The sequence below is a fragment of the Photinus pyralis genome, unplaced genomic scaffold, assembly GCF_008802855.1.
Source record: "Photinus pyralis isolate 1611_PpyrPB1 unplaced genomic scaffold, Ppyr1.3 Ppyr1.4_LG3b, whole genome shotgun sequence".
Classification (NCBI taxonomy): domain Eukaryota; kingdom Metazoa; phylum Arthropoda; class Insecta; order Coleoptera; family Lampyridae; genus Photinus; species Photinus pyralis.
The window spans coordinates 18169397-18188752 of record NW_022170510.1 but is presented as its reverse complement, the minus strand read 5'-3'; the positions used below and the strand labels follow the sequence as shown (position 1 = coordinate 18188752).

The 19356-nt window shown below is 35.2% G+C and overlaps 1 protein-coding gene across 1 annotated transcript; it reads right to left on the bottom strand.

The window, feature by feature from the left end:
* Positions 1-560: 560 nt before the first annotated feature.
* On the bottom strand, positions 561-1301 carry LOC116166569. Its single transcript, XM_031481574.1, has 2 exons — positions 1172-1301; positions 561-1116 (listed from the first exon to the last, which is right to left on the bottom strand). Exons 1-2 carry the CDS (start codon positions 1226-1228, stop codon positions 742-744), a joined length of 432 nt encoding a protein of 143 aa, XP_031337434.1. The 5' UTR covers positions 1229-1301; the 3' UTR covers positions 561-741.
* Between the last annotated feature and the right edge of the window lie 18055 nt (positions 1302-19356).

Genomic DNA, 19356 nt, shown 5'->3' with positions numbered 1-19356 from the left:
ATTTTGAACATTTGGGGGAGTATTTGTGTGATAAGCTATCCAGTTGTGGAGATAATTTTTATTTTTCCATTTGGTGTTTGAATGAACTAGTAATCCTAAAATTTTATTGTGTATTATACTTATTCTACTACTTTTATTACATTACCTGTTAATATACACGTCAAACCCAGCATATTTCTATTTATTAGACGAAGTAGTTAATAGAACCTCTTACAAAAATTAGCTGTCACCTTCTGTATTAAATGAATAAAGAAAGCTGTCACTGTCAAGAATGACGAAATATAAGTAACATAACACCAGATTTCAACAAAATGAAGTAAACTTTTAGATTGTGGAAAATTAGGGCTTCTTCCGCAATTTTTTTTTGTTGAAAACGCTTAATTAAGGTGCCCTCTGGCCATTTAATAATAGTAAATAATAAATTTAATGATCGTACCTGGGGGACTTATTAGTGTCATGACTCATGTACTCCGTTAACATGTCAAACATATCGTCCACGTATACTTAATAAAAAGAAGTGAAAGCGTAGCTAGTTTGTAGGTAGTAATCGTTATTTTCATTTTATTTATTTAACAGGAAATCCCTCTAGGTTCTATTAAAATATATGTGCAACATAAAAAGAAATTAGCATACTAACAGAAATAGAATTAAGTAAGTATAATAAAAGTACCGTAGCCAAAATGTAATAAGGATTAACGTAATCAATATAGTGCACTTTTAAGTACGATTCACTTAAAGAAATTATGTGTCCAACCAAGTAGCACCGAACGATCCCTTTAAGGTACGGTAGGTGCATTTACTAATTTCATATACCCTCTCACAGAGATCTGCATTCGTAAATCCTGCGCAGTTCGCGAATACTGCATTTTGAGTATTCACATTTATAGTTCCAGTTTTTAACTTCATATTTGCTTCGTTAATTACTCCGGTTGAGCTTATAATATTGGTACCTATATAAAGGCACTTCAAAGCACATTTTAAGTTACGACTAGTACTGTATATTCCTTTCGATAATATATCTTCTAGGTCGGTTTCACTCGCACCTTCACTTTGTAAGCAGGGGCCTTTAATATCTTTAATCGTGTTTCTGATATTTGTAATGATATCTTGGGAGATCTGAAATAAAATATGAAACTGTAATTGATGTTAGGGTGTAAAAGTGAAACCTTACCTCAGCCGAAGTTGCAGTAGCAGCCAGTAGCGTCAAACACAGGACTGTTAATAACATGTTGTAGCTTTTGCTTTTCGTAGAGAGTTAAGTTGACTAACATGAGAGTAGTCGACACCTGTATATATATTGTATCGAATGATAACATAGCGATAGTTTATCGTATAAGACTTTGGATACGTGGTTTAAGATTCTTATTTAGACTTTGAAAACAACAGATAACTAATACCTACATAGCACTTGAATAAACGTATGTTTTTTAAGTTTGTGAAGCAATATTACTGTTTATAGATATTCTGAATTGCCACGTTTTTGATAACTTTGGAGGTATTCCATCCACCCTTACTGTGTATTTGGCAGAGCTGGGTCCTAAAAGTGCTCGAGCGGTTTATCGCGAGCGCTCGGGAAAAGTGCTCGTGAGCGGAAAACACCCTCAAGAGCGGAAAAAGCACTCGGGAGTGGAAAAAACCGTTCGGGAACGGAAAAAACGCTCACGAGTGGCGCTTAACGCTGCAGCGCTTGAGGGCGGTTAAAAGCGTTCGAGCACCAAGCACTTTAAGTAAACGCTCGAGTATCGAGCACCAAGCGCTTTTTCCGCTTGGGGCGCTTTTTTGAGCGAAACGCTCTCGAGTAGTACGCAGCTCTGGTATTTGAAAGGTAATAATCATATTTCATGCATAGTTAACAAAAAAAACTTACATTCGTCAAAACATTGGAAAAATCTATAATAATATACATGCTAATAAGTTTAATAATTAAATAAAAAAGTTTTCATATCGTAAAGCAAAAACTCTTCAACAGAATAAAAAAACCTTTAACTTAAACAGCTTTAACTCTATAAGTGCCAAGTTGGTGGTTCCATTCTGAGTTTTGCTTAATCTACAATAAGGTATCCGTACTAAATCCTTGTTTCTTGTATTGTATTTATAATAATAATAATAATAATAAATGTCTTTAATAGTACCTATAGGTTACATTACATAGAAGTGTGTACAAAGGGCGAGATTCAGTAATGGAATGAAACATATGTACATACCATTTCTGCTCTTCCATCTAACCCATGTGATTCCGTTCATTAACAGAAAATACAAAGAAGAAAAAAAAAAATAAAAATAATATATCTAGCAAAAAAAAAAAACCTCAAATTAAATTGTCAAATATCATTGAGAAGAAGATTGTTCGTGCAATAACCTCGACATGGTAGCTAATCTAAATGTTTTGTAAGGCATGCTTTTGATGTCCATAGCTAGGGAATTATACCATTTGCTGATGTTGTAGGTAAAAGATCTTTCATACATAGCTGTGGCGTGCGAGGGAGGTGTAAGCAAACCTTTGTTTCTCAAATTTAGCGTATGTACATCAGTTCTGTATTTTAATTTGCGGTATAAATAGGTGGGTTGATTATTAACTAAAATTTTATAATACGTGCTAGCAGCATGTCCAGCTCTCCTATTATGCATATTTAACCATTTTAGATCGATCAACTTGTGACTTACATGATCATATTTCCTCATTCATTCATTCATTTATGTATATCAGAGTGAAGAGATTATGTATTCGGTGTAGGTTTAACATGACAAACACATGCAAACACAAATAGACAACGTGAATATCTTTAATTTTATAAAACTTGTACGACAATCATCACGATATCCAATTTTTGGCTAAAATTCTAACAGCTCGACGTTGTAGCTTAAACGTGTATTGTAACTAGTTCTACGATATTCCATTGCCGAGATCTCGAACATCCGACAGTTAGTGAAACAATAAGCTCCTTTTTGAGAATTAAAAATGCACCAAGAAACGATCAGAATTACGTAATTTATTAAGCATGACAATCCTTGATGATAAACCCATATGTATTATTACTTTTTATGTGCCATGTCCTATACGACCTAAACTTTTTTACTTATAATTGAAAATGGTGCTTGTTTTGACCACCTCTATCACCCAGTTTTTTACATACTTATATGTTACACGCTGTATAAACAATAGGAATATCGGTAGTAGGGAAAAACACTTGATTGAGTAGTAGGTACGCAATATTTAAAGATTTGCATAGGTCTTAGTTAGTAAATTACCACACCAAAGTTGAAAGTCATTAAGCAACATACGAATGTTACTGAGAATGTTAAAAATGTAGAATCTAAAAGATGAGGAAAGGGAAAATAATTACGAGGGGGAATCGAGAATTTGGATAATAGGGTAATGGGAATAATTATAAATAAATCAGGTGGAAAAATAGAATTTGTTCCACTTCCCTCGATTTTTTTTCTTGAAATTCTTTCATTTCCACGATTCTCAATTTTAGGAACTACGATAAATCCTTAAAATCCCCAAAAAAATTTACACGTGGTATTTAAGCTAAATATTTATTCAATTTTTGAGAGGGTGGGAATTAGTGAGAGTGGAGGAGTGCCGTATTTTATTATTCTTGAACTTATTTTCTTAGCAGATATAAGTTTGAAAATGGCTATTTTCGTGACTTGTTTGGATGAAAATATTTTTTTCTATTTCGGTGTCACAATGATGATTTTGTACAACTGTTTTCGGCCGAAAACAGTTGTACAAAGACAGTGATTATAGTCGTTTTTTTTGGTAACTCATCTCTTAAGTTGGCAGTTACTAGTTAGTACAAGTAGGTACTTCGTTGGGTACTTCCATGTTTGAACTTCAAAATGTCAGTCTTACTACGCTGCCAACCTAAAACTTAACGGCATAAAAAGTGTTCCCAACATAAAACATGTTAGTTCTAATGTTCCCTATAATTTCTGATAATGATTTTTTTAAATTAAATTAAAGCACCGAAATAGAAAAAATAGTATGAAAAACGCGTGTTACAATGCTTTATTGTAATACTCCTATCTTGCGGACACTCGTGGCTACGCTTCGCGTCGCCACTCGTGCCACAAGATAGTCGTATTACAATAGGTCGCATTGTAACACTTGTCTTTCAATATACTATTATCATAGGAACGTAAAATTATTTAACAAACAAAATTATCTGATCACTGTCACGAATCAGAACTGCGCCATAATGTTTATGGGTATAGCTGATTATTTAATCATATTATCACAAAAGCCCTTCAACGGTACGATATGCTACTCAAATACTACACACGTGGAAGTACTGGATACGTACCAAGGCATTATTATCAGAGAAGATTTTATGTCTTCAACAAAACAGAACACAAAATAGATAAGTTCTAAAATAAAATTGATATCGTATATATAAACTACCTATACACAATACATGGAAAACGAGATCGCACTCATAAGTGGGAAATTATAGAAAATAATCAGGTTGCTGATGTAAATGTTGTACACAATACTGATACCATCTTCTACGTTTTCAAGGGGAACAATATCGGGTTTGTTTCGTATATACAAAGAAACGACCCATCAAAAAGTTATTATGATGTTGAAAAATTTCCTGTCAAACGGCATCCAGACAATCCCCAATCTGTTTTCTGCAAACCAAGAAAGAAGAAGAGAAGGAGAAGAGGTACATTCGATGAAATTTTCGAAATAATTCACATGCCGTTCCGTTTAGGCATACGTACCACCTTATTGAATAACCCTTATGCTATCTACTACTACTAAGTATAAAAGAAATTCAGGATTGGCTAAACCGAGGGCTAAACAGTAGTTGAAAACCCCATTTTAACGATGTGGTTAATTTAAATAGTCCATATTGTGAGAAGATTGTAGGGTCGCTGTTCGTTCGTCAGCTCAAAGTTGCTGCTACAATTGAACCAAATGTGGGGTTTTTGTTCGCTATCTAATTAAAATGTATAGCTTAATTCGTTGCATATAGATTTGTGAATCACTTTCTAATAATTATATAATTCCTGCAGAAAATGCACGGCTGATTATAAAATACGAGTAATTTGCGGTACCACACCAGGAGAAGAGGGGGCTGAATTGTAGGTAGAATATGTTTGACAGTGGCAGTTTAATGAAGTTATTAACCTCATTAACATCCAATTGGTTTCCTTACGTTCGTAGTGTTCAACTGAAATGACCGAACTAAAATTCGACAGGTACTTTTTTTTAAGTTTTACTTAATTTATAGGGATTGATTAATATTCCATTCCCTAATTTTTTCTGCACCTGCAAAGTCTCGATCAACCACACACCTTGAAAGTTACCGCTTATGCAACAGACTTAATTTATAACTCACGGATCAGATTTATCATGTTATCATGTTGATCATCTAAAGAGGAACTATTAAAAGTAACTGAACTAAGTTTGATTGGAAGGCGCACGTCTATAGCTTATCCTTAAAATATAATGAGACGTGTCACTAATAAATAACCGCAATTAATTCTTAATCCGCTCAATCTTGGGGATATTGGTAATTTGTATTAATCGGCAATTCTGGACGGATCAATTCAATTTGTGAAAAAAGCGGTGACCGAACAATATTCCCTTGTCTCGTTTTAATTAATGATACGTTCGGCGGTAATAGTTTATTTTTGCGTGATGATAATGTTTTACTGACATCTAACAAGTACCTGCTGTTCTGATAGTCATCTTTAGTTGCAAACTGAATATCATTTCAGTAAATCTGTCAGATTCAACGTCTATTTGCAGTCTTTTACTCTTTGTATTCACCGGCAGCTGAAGGCAACGCGAATTGAATAAATGCGATGGACAACGTCAGCAAGAACCATTAGGATATGGGTGAAATTTATGAAATTAATTCATAGCTGAGTTTTTTACAATTACTTGCCATTCCTGATGTTAACTTTGAAACGAGTTCTAGTATCTGTAGCATTATTTATAATTACGAAAAGTACTGTATCATGCGTCGGCGAGAGGAGTTCTCCATTTGGTTCTTGACGGAAAATATATCGACTATATCGAAAATAAAGAATAAATTAAGATTTCCACCGCCTTTTATAAGTTCCTTCTCCTTAAAATAGTTATAATCCAAATATTTCTACAATGCAACTCCTTCAAATTGAAGTACCTAGTTACTTGCATAGATTGGAAGAAGTTTTTGGCAAGCAACGGGACTGTGCTAACACTGGAAAACTTTTGTTTGCCGGCATCGGTGAGCTACTGAATCACGTGACGAATTACCAAAGCTCGAAGCCGACGCTCGTCAGAGTGATGATCGGCGGAAGGTTTCTCGGGCGTTATTTTTGCACACAAAGGACAATGTTAAATATAAGAAAATCAAGGGTGAACCGAACAAACGCGATAATAAAAAGACTGACAAATTTGACGAATCAATTCGTTGTTTTTAATGTAAGAAATTTGGTCATCGGGTAGGAAACTGGTTATTTGAACAACAGTTCGAATTTAAAATAGTGCCACTGCCACTCATTTTTGCAATGAGAAGGAAGATTTTCGAGAAATGTACAACACCAATTGCGGTACTTGAAATCTGTCGAATTCCGAAACGACGGACACGTCCGGAAGTGGAACAGTTTATTTTTCTGCATACGTGCGTGTTCACCAAATGAATGTGACTTTGGACAATGCGTTATTAGTTCCAAGTTCCAAGAATCTATTATCTGTCGGTAAAATCATTGATCTCGGTTTTGAAGTCGTATTTCGCATGAAAGACGCAGGTGTAATTGATCGCAGAGGAAATGTGGTATTGAACTCTCCCAAAGTTGATGGGCTATACTATGTACGTGAAATTAAACAGGATGCGCGTAATATTTCTTCGAATTCTGTCGAAGAGTGTCTCTTGAGCGTACATTTAAGTGTTGTATAAATGTCAGTGCAAATAATTCGTGGCCACGTTCCTTTGAACTTCCCTTACTTCAATATCAAGCAGAATAACAGTATACGGCAAACTTTTTATACAAAATACATTTTATAACTAATCAAATTGAGCCCATTTGCATGAAGATTTCCTTTCTTAAACTTTAAAGAAACCAGCTATAATGGAAAAACTAATTTTTTATCAAATCCAATTTCAATGGGTTCATAAATGATAAAATCTATCTAATACAAACGGCTTAAATTTGACTTTGATTTGGGAGGTCAGATTTAAAATTGAAGGAGTTCCCGCTAGTTACGCCACTGGAAAATGTTTTCGTAGGAAGTGAAGCAATTCAAATTGCACAAGGATGAAGGTCCTCGAGTGCGTATGCATGGTTTGGCTTACCTCAAGCCAGAAAAGGAACGTGGCGAAGTTTTTAAGTTGAATGTTTAAGACGCCAGCTAATTCTTTTTGTAATAATTGTATCTACCATTAAATAAGTAGAGTGTGGGTAGTTGTTTTTGTAATTTGCTGTTGAATTAATAGATGCTTTTTATCATAAATTTAAATTGGCAGGGCCTTTGTTTAAATTGTGTATGAGTTAACAGTCACGCAGGATGGATACTTGTTTTCGCATGTACGTAGACGTTTCATTGTGCATGTTACTGTAATTACTTTTAAAAAATTACGAATTATATAATTGGTGAATTTCCTTTTAACTTAGCTAATGAATATCTTCACTGCAGAGTGTATTTCATTATTTGTTAAGGGCAGGTTGAAGATTAGTACACGGTGTTGTAGTTGTCAATGCTTAGTAGAGAGGGTGGAATTTTTCACAGGTCTTTCATTTAAGATTATACTGGATGTTTATACGAATTAGCGTATTTGTTAGGTTTCGATACGTAGGTAGGGTGGAATTTTTCCACAAATGTAGGTCAAATTTCAGTTAAGATTAATGTACAAGGTATTGCTATAATTTGGAGTACCTTGTAGATGTTGAGTGGAACTCTTCCAAGTTGTATCATTTGCAATTAACTTACAGTACGACGACTTTGAATTCAATTATGATTGATAATGCTTTTTTTGTTGGAAAATAGCACCCCTTGACTTCCATAGTGTGCCTGCTACTGCTGGGATTTAAAGAAATGGACAGGCCTTGTGAACGAGAATCATTCCCGCTGAGCTGCATAAAGTGACCCAGTAGGTTTCTTGAATAGTTTTTCTGACTCAAATTTTTGAATAGAGGAGTCAGTCCTCTATTCGAAAATGTTGGCGAGTCGAAAGAAATCCTCGCAAGGAGCTTCAAATGGGATTGGTCGAGGAATATAGAATTAACACTCCGAGATTGCTTTGTTCTTGTTTATTTTAGAGACCATGTTTACGATTCTATTTTAATTGTAATAAATGATTTGTACCTGGCTATGGAACTCGGTCCTAGAATTGTCTTCGTCTGGCTCGGAAGTCAAGTAAGAATATGGTATGTTTCCATTCCCCACCTTACATTCGAGTACAAATTATGCTAATGCCCTATTGTGTATGCAAATACTGTACTACACAGTGTGTCCCAGGACAAATAATAATTAACTATATTTTTGTTATCACCCGTTTCGAAAATATAGCCTACAATTGTCACTTTATGCTAACTACCTAGTTTTAATAAGGTGGCTATAAATCGATTGTCTCTAGCCAGATATAGTCAGCTTGGAGTAACAATCTATTACACCAGTCAACAAAAAAATATTTTTTTTGCGCATGGGATACATAATATATTCGGACTATAATAAGCAAAAATAAATAAAAAGTGCAAATAGACATCGAAAATATTTGCTTTTACAAAAGTTATAGCGATTTGATTGAAAGCTTTCAGGGGCGAAAATTAAACCTGTAATTTTTGTTTTCCCTCAAATAAAAAGAAAAATGGAGGGTGATATTTTCCCGCAGTTACTTAGCAAAGAAGAAAAAAAATCCTGGAACAGTTTTAAGGCAATAGTCCATGGTTTCCCGTTCAGTGTTTCCTGGGAAACCATAGAGCTGAAAATTATGACGAGCTGACAGGTTTTGTTTTGCATCATCGGGTATAGAATGTCTCTAAAGATGCAAAAGTTACATTTTTATTTAGATTAATTTAAGGATAATATGAGAGCTTATTCGGAATAACAAGGGCAACACTTTCATCAAGACATAATGGAATTTAGGCACGTTACCAAGGCCAGTAACCTGGAAGCATGATGGAAGATCATATTTGGGGGGTTGATGAGAAAAACTTCAGTTGAACATGACAAAAACAGCAAAACTGTTCCATTTTTAAACATTTAGACTCTAAGACAAACGAATTATAAATGTAGGAACGTTACCTTATAATAAATCATGCCAATGTAAGTAAGATTTTATAGGTAGGTATTTTTATTTTTTGGTTTTTTGCACAAAAACCAATACATAACCTTTTTTTGTTCTAATTCTTATTTGTGGCGATACAAGCAATACAAATAAGGTATATATTTCCCATGCGCAAAAATGCTGTAGACCGGTGTTATTTATTCCGTATGGTACCATCTCTAGAAGAAGGGCCATACACCCTTGTACCATAAGGAAACCATCGTGCCCAGAGAGCGCTAAATGTAAGGTACTGTAGATTTTCTTGATTTGTATAAAAATACCGATCCGTTTTTTAAAGAAATTGTATTACATTTTATTGAAGATAATCAGAAACTTCTTAAGAAGATCTGTATAAATTAGACAAATGAATCCGCATTCTAATGTATAAAATACTCGTCTCTTTAGAAGGAGTTTGAATCCGTTGCATTTAATTAATCAGTTTAATGAGAATATTCCCGTAAATGATTTCAATTTTATTAGCTCAAAGGTGTTTCATTTATGTGAAAAATTACCATTGTTCATTGAAGTATCATATATTACTCTGACATAATAAAGATTAAGATTAAGATTAAGTATGTACGCAGCTATTTCAATTTTCAAATTTTATTATTGTCTGCAGTCAAACTGGAATCCCAAATTTTGATTTTTCAGAATTTAGAAGAAAAGGCCACACTTCCGTAGGGTTAGGATATTAGAATTTGTTTGGAAGCTAGCAGTCAGTTAATTTGTGTTAAAAAGTTGCAGTAGAATGTTACGGAATCGTGCACATGAGCTCCCACAAAGTGGTACAACTTGAAGAAGGTACGATTGACCATCATAGATCAAAACATATTACTAAACCCCGGACTTACGATCGAAAAACTTCCTGACTGCTGAAGTTCAAATTGACAAAGCTATAGTGACAAAGAAACAGTTACGTTGTTGGAATTGCGGAGAAATTGGGCATTTCCAGAATCGATGTCGAAAGGCTCGAGGGAGACCTGCACACGAATGGACAAAACAAACGCCCGAAAGTGTGATTTTTGGTCGGGAATTAAGATTGCCCTGCGACTTGAATTTTGGCAGAAAACTTGGTGAAGACTTGGCAGGTGAATATCATGCTAACGAACTTACACAATAAATGGACAGAATTGCCAATGATGTGGTAAGGGCTCATCATCAAAACTGCAAAAGGACTGGGCATTGTATGGAAACCACAGCAGAGCTCGTTTTGGTATGACCACGGAGAACAACCAAGATGTGTTTGAGTTGTCGACAGAATACTATCTAGTCCATTGTGTAACCAGAGACCTTCGAAATACCTATTCCATATTTATTTTTATATTATTCGCTATACGTAATAGTTCTTTAAAAATTCATAACAGCGTAATTTATGAACAAAAAAAAACTTTTGGTACATTACTTACTGTTCACGAAGCGTGTAGAGTGCTCGATATCGTACCTGGAAAGAAAACATAAATTCAGTACTGGAAACTAGCGATTATTTAATTACCGACTTAACCACCATACACGTAAATCTTTCATAAGGTCATTAAGCCAAACTAAAATTTACTTGAAAAAATAAAAAAGTGTCTTATAAAGTATACATAAATGACGGCAAATAAACTTAACCAAACCTATAATTTATTTTTACATGATACCATTTGTTCCCTTATACGACGCTATGGCATAAATTTGGTAGCGCTATACCGAGTACGCTAATTGTAATTAGTTTCTGCATGCGGCACTAAAAAATAATTGGTAAATTAATTTAAATAATATTAAGAAAGAACATGAATGATTAAGGGATACGTCAAACAACTCCCGAACCTACATTTAATAATTTTGATTTATTACCTCCAACCTGTTCTTGTATGCAAGATTTACCGAATTGCGATCTGATTTCGCAGTATGAAAGTACACATAATTTAAAATGAAGCAATAATCCCCTTTAACTCAGTGTGCATTATTAACGTGTGCAATAAATAAGATATTTGCAGGACGAAAATTGACAAATTCATCCATCAAACGTTACATGTAACCTACGCAACTCTTCTTTGTAATTTATTTGAAGAACAAAAAATAACGCGGTGGCGGCGGTAGATCCCGCAAAGGTTTAGTGAAAGGACTGTTAATCAAGTTATCTATTGAGTGGGTGAGCTACTGGAGGATGATTAATGATTTTCTGAATTGACCGAATGCAGATTTATAATAAACAAAATTTATGTAGTTCAATATGAAGGCACACGAAAGTCCAATTTCATAGTGGTAAAACCATTTTTTTGTGATCCATGGACGGGGTCTGCAATCATTTTAATTTATTTTGTTGTTTGGTATTTATTTGTGTCAAGCAATTTCAGAACGGTTTTAATTAAACTTTTATTTTTTTATTATTTTTGGAAAAAAATGGACAATTTTTCATGACTAAAGGTTGATAGGAATTGTGTCCTTTCCCAAATGCACCAACTGGAAAGGTCGGTCAAAAAGCTTCATAAGGGTCTCCCATTGTTCCTGCCACTATAGTGACTAGTGGTAATCTAACCAGCCCCGATTATTATATTGTGCTACCAGAATAGTGATGGTCACATAGTCACATAGACACGGTGTCACTACAATGTACAGAAATCGCCTCGGAATATTATATATGTACTTCCTCGAAGCTTTATGCGCTACTTACATTTCTTGTAGTTTAAATAACTATTAAACTACAAGGAATGGAAGTAGCGCATTAAGCTTCGAGGAATATTATTATTCCAAGAAGGTTAATATAGCAACTGCATTCCGTGTTGCTTATTACATTTTTCGCGCTAATGATTAAGGGAATCGCGTGAGATGAATGATTGTGCAAAGGTCAAATGTGACAGGTAAGTCATTATTTTCCTCGGAATGTGAGTAATAAGATTGTAAAGTCTGCTGTCAATAGCAACCAGTACTCTAATGTAATTGGAGCCTTACATTTGACGTTGTCATGTATACCAGTGATATTCATGTAGAAGTAGACATAAGGATTTCCTATAGGAATTTCCTATGTCTAATTGTAAATGATAAAAAGTCTTCTGAAGAACGCCTAACTTTATGCAACCAAAATAACTACCTACAACAAATGAAGGTCTGTCTGTCATTTTAATTAATTTGAATATTATCGCTTTGACTTCCGTATTCTAATTTTCGTTCGTCTGCCATGTATTCAATTAAAGAAAAAGTTGATATTTCCAATTAGTATAGTGTCGGTAACAGTTAAAGGAGCTTAAGAGATTTATTTTCTGTGAAGTCAAAGCAGCAATATTCAAATTAATAATTAATATGACAGCCAGATCTTTATTTGTTTCGAGTTCTTTTGGTTAGATAAAATTAGGCGTCCATCAGAAGACTTTTTATCATTTGAAAGTAGAGATAGGGTTCCCTATGTCTACTTCTATACGAATATCACTGTATAACTTACTCCTACAGAGTCGAAAGCGCGAAAATGATATTTATCTATATCAGATATCTCGTCTCCCAAACGATTAGAAAAATGCACGAAACTACCTTATTTCCTTGCATAATTTTCTAGAGCCCCTGACCTGACCATTAAAAAAAGAGTGATCCACTTTGCGAATATGACTCTCATGTTGCTTCTTATAAAAACCGTAGCTCTACCAGTAGAAGTAACAAGCACATCCAACTTAACACTATTTGTTAATGTGGCTATTGATTTTTGTAAATGTATCACTATCCGTCACTGTTCAAAAGTGCATGTTGGTAATAAATTTTCTTCGAAGCAAATTTTTAAATCGTACACATCCGACTGTGAAACCCATTTTACAAATCAGATATCTCATTACGCTATAATTTATTTTCGTACAACTCGACATGTCCTTACGAACAGTCTCTTGCAGGCACTTTTCAAGCCCACATTAAAATAAATGGTTTGTTTAAGTATTGTAAGATTTTTTAATTGGCAATTTCGGCCCAACTTTTTACTGTAAGGCAAGAATGCGTCTTTATTAAAGTGGCATATACCGCATATTTATGAATTAATTTATAAGGGAACTTGGGCCCACCCAGGTAAGCGTGTGATATATGTGAATAATTTTCATTCGCCACTCAATTTATATGTGTATTATAATGTTGTGCTTTTTATCGATGGTTAACCTGAGCGGTTTTTAGTTTCCAGATGGTAGTGTTCTGGTCGATATTCACGAGTCAGTTAATCATTGTCAAATTTTTTATTTCTTGTGTCCAACACTTGGTCTCATTTTACAAGCCATAGTGGTTGGTATGGCGGACAATGACTTTGCTTGTAAATTTATTCTTTTGTCTTGCAACCGAGATATATGATCCGAGGTCACTTGACGTTATCTAGCTATGATTAAAGAATTAATGGATTCATTCAGACACCCGTAATAATGCTTCTGGCGGAGGGTGCAGTGAAGGCGCTTTGCGGGAAGGCCGCACTTTACCGTATAAAAAACTTACATTGCGTTTATTCTCTTCACTTGACAATGTAAATTGTGTATGTTTTAACACGTTTTGTTTCCCGTTGCTTACAGAAATGTGACTTTTTATACGCATCGATGCCATAATTTACTTCAACTTAACACCACTCTTTCATATATGAGGGACACAACTATATAATAATAAAATCGAGCAATCAGGATCACCTAGGCCTCTAACAGTATCTGGTTTCCATGGCTGCTCCCGGCTTGGACCACTGTAATAACACAAGGAGCACCTCTGTCTTGCATTCAGCTACATAGCTACTCTTAACTATGATACTCAGCACCACTTAAACAAACATGCTACACCCGTGTGCTATCCTTTCCGTCATTTTTGGAACTAAATGAGGGTCTGCAAGAGACTTATCACATTAGCCGGCTAATACCCGGGCCCACTTAGTCCCGGAAACACTCACGCTGGAAACATAACTCCCATGAAGGGGGCCTTCCGACGATCGGGCCCGCAGGGACCTGGAATGCGTCACTCTCATGCGCAATAAAGTGCGAGACTACGCATCCTCCCGTGCGATAACCCAGTCTCATAACGAACGAGGGCCAACAAGAGTCTTGGAACGGGTTGGACTCAGACGTACCAAGCACTGATCGGCCGGCTCGCACGAATCCTGAATGTACAGAGTACTGGCAACCGATCAGAAGTGATTTGCGGTTGAGATTTGGGGAACCGAAACGTCATTAGTGAGTGGAATCTATCCGAATAGTTGTAAATATTGAATTAGCAGTTTAACCCTTTCGGATATAAAACACATATTAAGTAGCAAGAATTATTAAAATTTTTGGGGAACATTTAAATAAAATTCGGATTTCCTGAAAATTGCGAGTTACTTTGGACGCAATGCATATGTGGTTGCGAATAACGAATATCACGCGAAGGAACATTTTTGGTTGGAGAAACCGATTTTCAAACTAAGGGATCAAATAAACTGACATTAAGTTATTGTGATAAACGAAGAGGTTTTTTGTTCGGATCACCGACAGTAAACGGCCTTGGTTAAAAGCAAGTTCCCTTAAGTGGGTGAACGTTATTGGATAACGCATTGTGCGACAAATAAAAGATGTTTGGTAATACAACAGAATACGGCAGCAGAATTAAAGATAATAATTCGCGGTGCCTTTTGATCGCGAAAAAAAGTTTAAATTCCTATCAACACAGTGGAACATTGCATTTTATTATTTCTGTCCATAATCACGATCTCGAGTATTAATTTCCGAAATGGAAGTGGGTTTGACTAGCTTCACGATTCATACGACTTTTCTTGCACCAACCCTACATTTATCACGTAGATAACGTTACCAGGGTGGTGCAAAAAAGTCGATCTGTTCCATATTTCTAAAAGGAAGCGGCTACTTTCCCAAGGATACGATCAATTTGTTAGCCGGAAGAGAATTTTTGCCAACGTCGATAACCTGTTAAGTTATTTTCAATTTTTTATTTGTATAAAGTAGTGTCGGCCATTTTTAGGAATTTGCATATTGACATTTTTGAATATTCTAAGGAATCGACTCATCAAAATTATTTTGCATGAAACAGATTTTGTTATTATATTTTTGATTAAGAACCGGACCAAACAAAGGATTTGCATGGATGCACATAGACATTGCATTTTTTGTATTTCTCTCTAAGGAATCAAACCATATTTTACATCCAGAAACTGTAAAGAATAATGGAAATGCGATACGCATTTTGATAATACTTATGGCCGTTTGCACGCGAACAAATTTAAGCGGAGCTTAGCTTAAGTTTAGCTTAAACTCCATCGCAACCATTGTCTCAATAATAGTTGCCATGGATTTTAAGCTACGCTTAAGCTAAGCTCCACTTAAATTTGTCGGTGCAAACCGCCATTAGCCAACTAAAGTCCTATGCGTATTTAGAGCTTAATAAAACCAGAGCAGTAGATTTTGAATTTCAGGTTTTGAGAGGAGATAAAGGGCCCAACTTCTACAAGATTAAAAAGTAATTGTCATACATTTGTTTGCCAGTGCCGTAGAGGTTCAATTCTATTTCATGCAAGTGAGGTCTTCGACCCTAACTATAAGCCGTTACAGAATGTTTTCGTAAATAATTCATAGAGGAGTATAAACTAAGAATTCTCAATAATCCCGATGATCCATCGGAAGCATCCCGGATAGCGTCATGGGCGTGGAATCACCCCTAAGTAACCTATTTACTAGAATACTCGAAGGTCATGGTGAATTAATATGAAAAATCTAAGGCCTCATTGTTAAAAAAAGGAGTTAGAGGGTGAATTTGACCTGCAATGAGAGTCATAACGTTCGGTGGTTGGTTATTAGCCGAGGGTTCTTTCAGAAAGCCAAGGCAATCTCCAACGACGCATTCTACCCCAATTTAAGTGTTTGGAGATCCAGGACAGTTCAATACTACCGTGGGGTGTTAGGTTCTCCTGCGAGTTACTGAATTAATTGGCCATGATCGTGGATAAGTAGACATTATCTGTTCTAGGTAGGATTCGATGTTACTTTTTTGCTTCGGATTTGTATTGGTGGGACTCTGTTTGAATATCGTACACAGGTAAGTGTTATTTTGCCTTAAGGAACCTTAAGATGAGCGATCCGCGTAGTATAGAAACACTCCGCTGATTATATTAGGGTAGGTAAACATCTAGAACACCGAATGGAACTTTATCTCCAAGTTAAATTAACATTTTCCTGCTTTTCTCAAACAGCAATCTAACCCAAGACATAGTATTGCTATTTACGGGCGCAGGGCTAAAAGGGATATTTACATCGGTTCACCTCCATTCAAAAGATGGCAACTAGGATTTTCCGTAAATTTAAGCAAACTTATCTTTGTTACGAATTTTTATTCTACTTCAAAATTCTAAAAAATCCATAAACCGATCAGATCATTGTTAGTTAGGATATTCCTAGATTACATCGGCATGATGTGACAGTACAGGATACGGTCAGTCAATGTTAAGAGTTTGTCAGTTGACAAGTCTAGTTTCCTAAAACGCTGGTTGCATTTTTTTCTTTATAGGACCACTACAACACCTTAATTAATCTCGTGGCGTTTAATTCGAGACACCTACTGTTTCTAATGAAATATACCGTAATAGGAGGACGTCTAATCTCAAATCTTACTCTTTTTTATACGTTTTAGGCACACAAGATGAAACTTAATGAAAATTAGAGTCGTGCTTAATTTTTGATTGGCGATATTAATACAGTTTATTACTTCAATAAATACCTAGTATATAAAACACACTTAATTAAATTGCGTTAGGATATCTCTGGAGGCCAATGCTCCATTACTTTTTCGATAATCAGGCATTAAATTCTAAACGTATTCAAATACGGTAGCGATGGACATACATACAGCGCGTAGGTAATTGTTTACAATTTCCAACATGTTGTTAGTTGCTTGTGAGTCTAATAGACGTTTGTCGTATTATGGTTATAGTGTAGGAAGTAACAGCTTTGAGAGGTTTATTAACACCTTGCGATAACGTGTCAGCCTTTTAAGGATGCATAACGCACATTCATTTGACGATTATCTGTAGAAGTCGCCTAAAATCTCATAGGTATTTCGTGGGCGAACGAATGATCCAAAACGTAAAGGAAGTAACGGGCCTTCAATGAATATTATGGTAGTAATTGACTGAGGGTTTCCCTTTCTAGTATACGTGGGAACATTGATAAGTTCATATGGTTTGATTCTCACTATCAAAGTCACCAAAAAAATACGGACGTATGAACAACACACACTGTAAGTTTTGAAAAAAAAAGCAAATATAATGAACAAAAAAGATTAAACGAACCTACTTGAGTAAACTTTGATCTCGTCCAAGATAAATACCCTGTATAGTGCAGTTTCTTTTGGTCCGCTGTAAAGAGAAAATTGCGCTGACAGACGTTTACTAATCATCGCACAGAATCTGTCGTTATCTCTCGGTCTTTTTATAATAACAATAACACAAATAAGGCAGAAATAACACTGAGGATCATAACGCATCGCCCTCTATATGCCAACGATAGTTTAATTTAAATCTGGAGGATTTCATTACGCATCAAGCACAGAATTGGGTTATTTCATTGGAATTTGTTATTTTAGTGTCTATTTTTCCATTGTAGAATTGTTTTTAAATTGCATAATTTCTTGTTTACATTTTATCCGACGTGTCAATTTGTTTATTTATTTTATATTTTATTGCCTTTATTTTTATAGTGGGCGGAGTGTTAGTAATTAGCTACTCGTCCCACTCAACCCACTATACAATTACAAACAACTATGCCTTACCTGGGATTCGAACCCAGGATCCTTGTAGCCAAAGTTAGAGCTACTAACGTAAACTCATCTGAGTTACGCAGGTCTGCATATCGGACAATTTAAATTATAAGACGTCAAAATTGCGTTGTTGAAAATTAAGGGTCGAGTATTATTTTGTTTTGGAAGATGGGACATCTCAAGCGTTCCTTATTGGCGTACATTTGAAATTGGCCATATTCTTTCTCTATGCACTGTTAAAAATAGGTTAACAAAACTACAACTCAAGTAATCAATTTTCCAGGTATCGTCTGCATCCGCCATTTTTTGTTAGAAGTCAAAATAATTTAATAACCATAAATTGTATATAGATATATTCTAATATGAAACTTCGATACGATAAACTGATGTTAAAAATAAAATGCAAAATGTTAAAGAAGGTTCTTTGTCCTATATTCAACAAAGTAAGGTACGAGTACTGTAAGGGTACTTTCCAGTATGGTCCTAAATTTTGTCATTTTGTACATATTAGGCGAGTGGTCTTTAAATACGCTCCTGACTCTTCAATTGTGTGTTGAAAGCATAAGGCGTCTTGGTGTCTGACATATGGCGTGATTGTGTAAGGTCAAAGGAACATTTTTGTTTATGCCGCATTTGTTGTTCCTGGTTTTTGAGCCGCGCGGATTCTACTGAATAGCTGGAAAATTGGTCAACTTGGATTTGAGTTATAGCTCTCAATGAATGTAATTGGATAGCTGAAGTTGCCTGAAAAAACTTTTGACCTGAGGAAAGCTGAGACCACTTTGAAGGCGACCACAGTTAAGACTTTGTGAAATTATAGGTGAAAAGGTAATAAAATTTCAACTTTATACGGGGTGATTTTTTTTGTTTCCACTATAGGGATCTCTTAAACCGTAGTGCTTGTTCACAATGGACATAAGCGTAACAAAAACATAACAGATACATAATTCATAATGTTGAATAGTAGCAAACCAACGTATGTGTTCACAATGATTACATAATGTTTATTTTTTTGTAAATGTTTGCGTATGTTTTATGTCCTACCGAAACGGTACATAAAAAATACATAAAGTTGGGTCGGTTTCAACTTTACGTAGGTTTTATGAAAAATCTAGTGGAATTAGGTGTACCTATTTCTGTTGGGTACAAAGACGCAGCACTGCGCTGTTGGTTTGACATTTCAGTTACTACGTCTAACGTCGATGACATCTCTCTGTCAACATAATCTGGTTATTTTTAAATTGGTACATAGTTTTTGGCGCATTATTTCATAGTTTGGTGTGGTTTGGTCGTTCGTGTGTTGTTCTTTGATCATATCCAACACATGGAAAACATAGACGTCCAATTACTAATTAGTTTGGTGCGA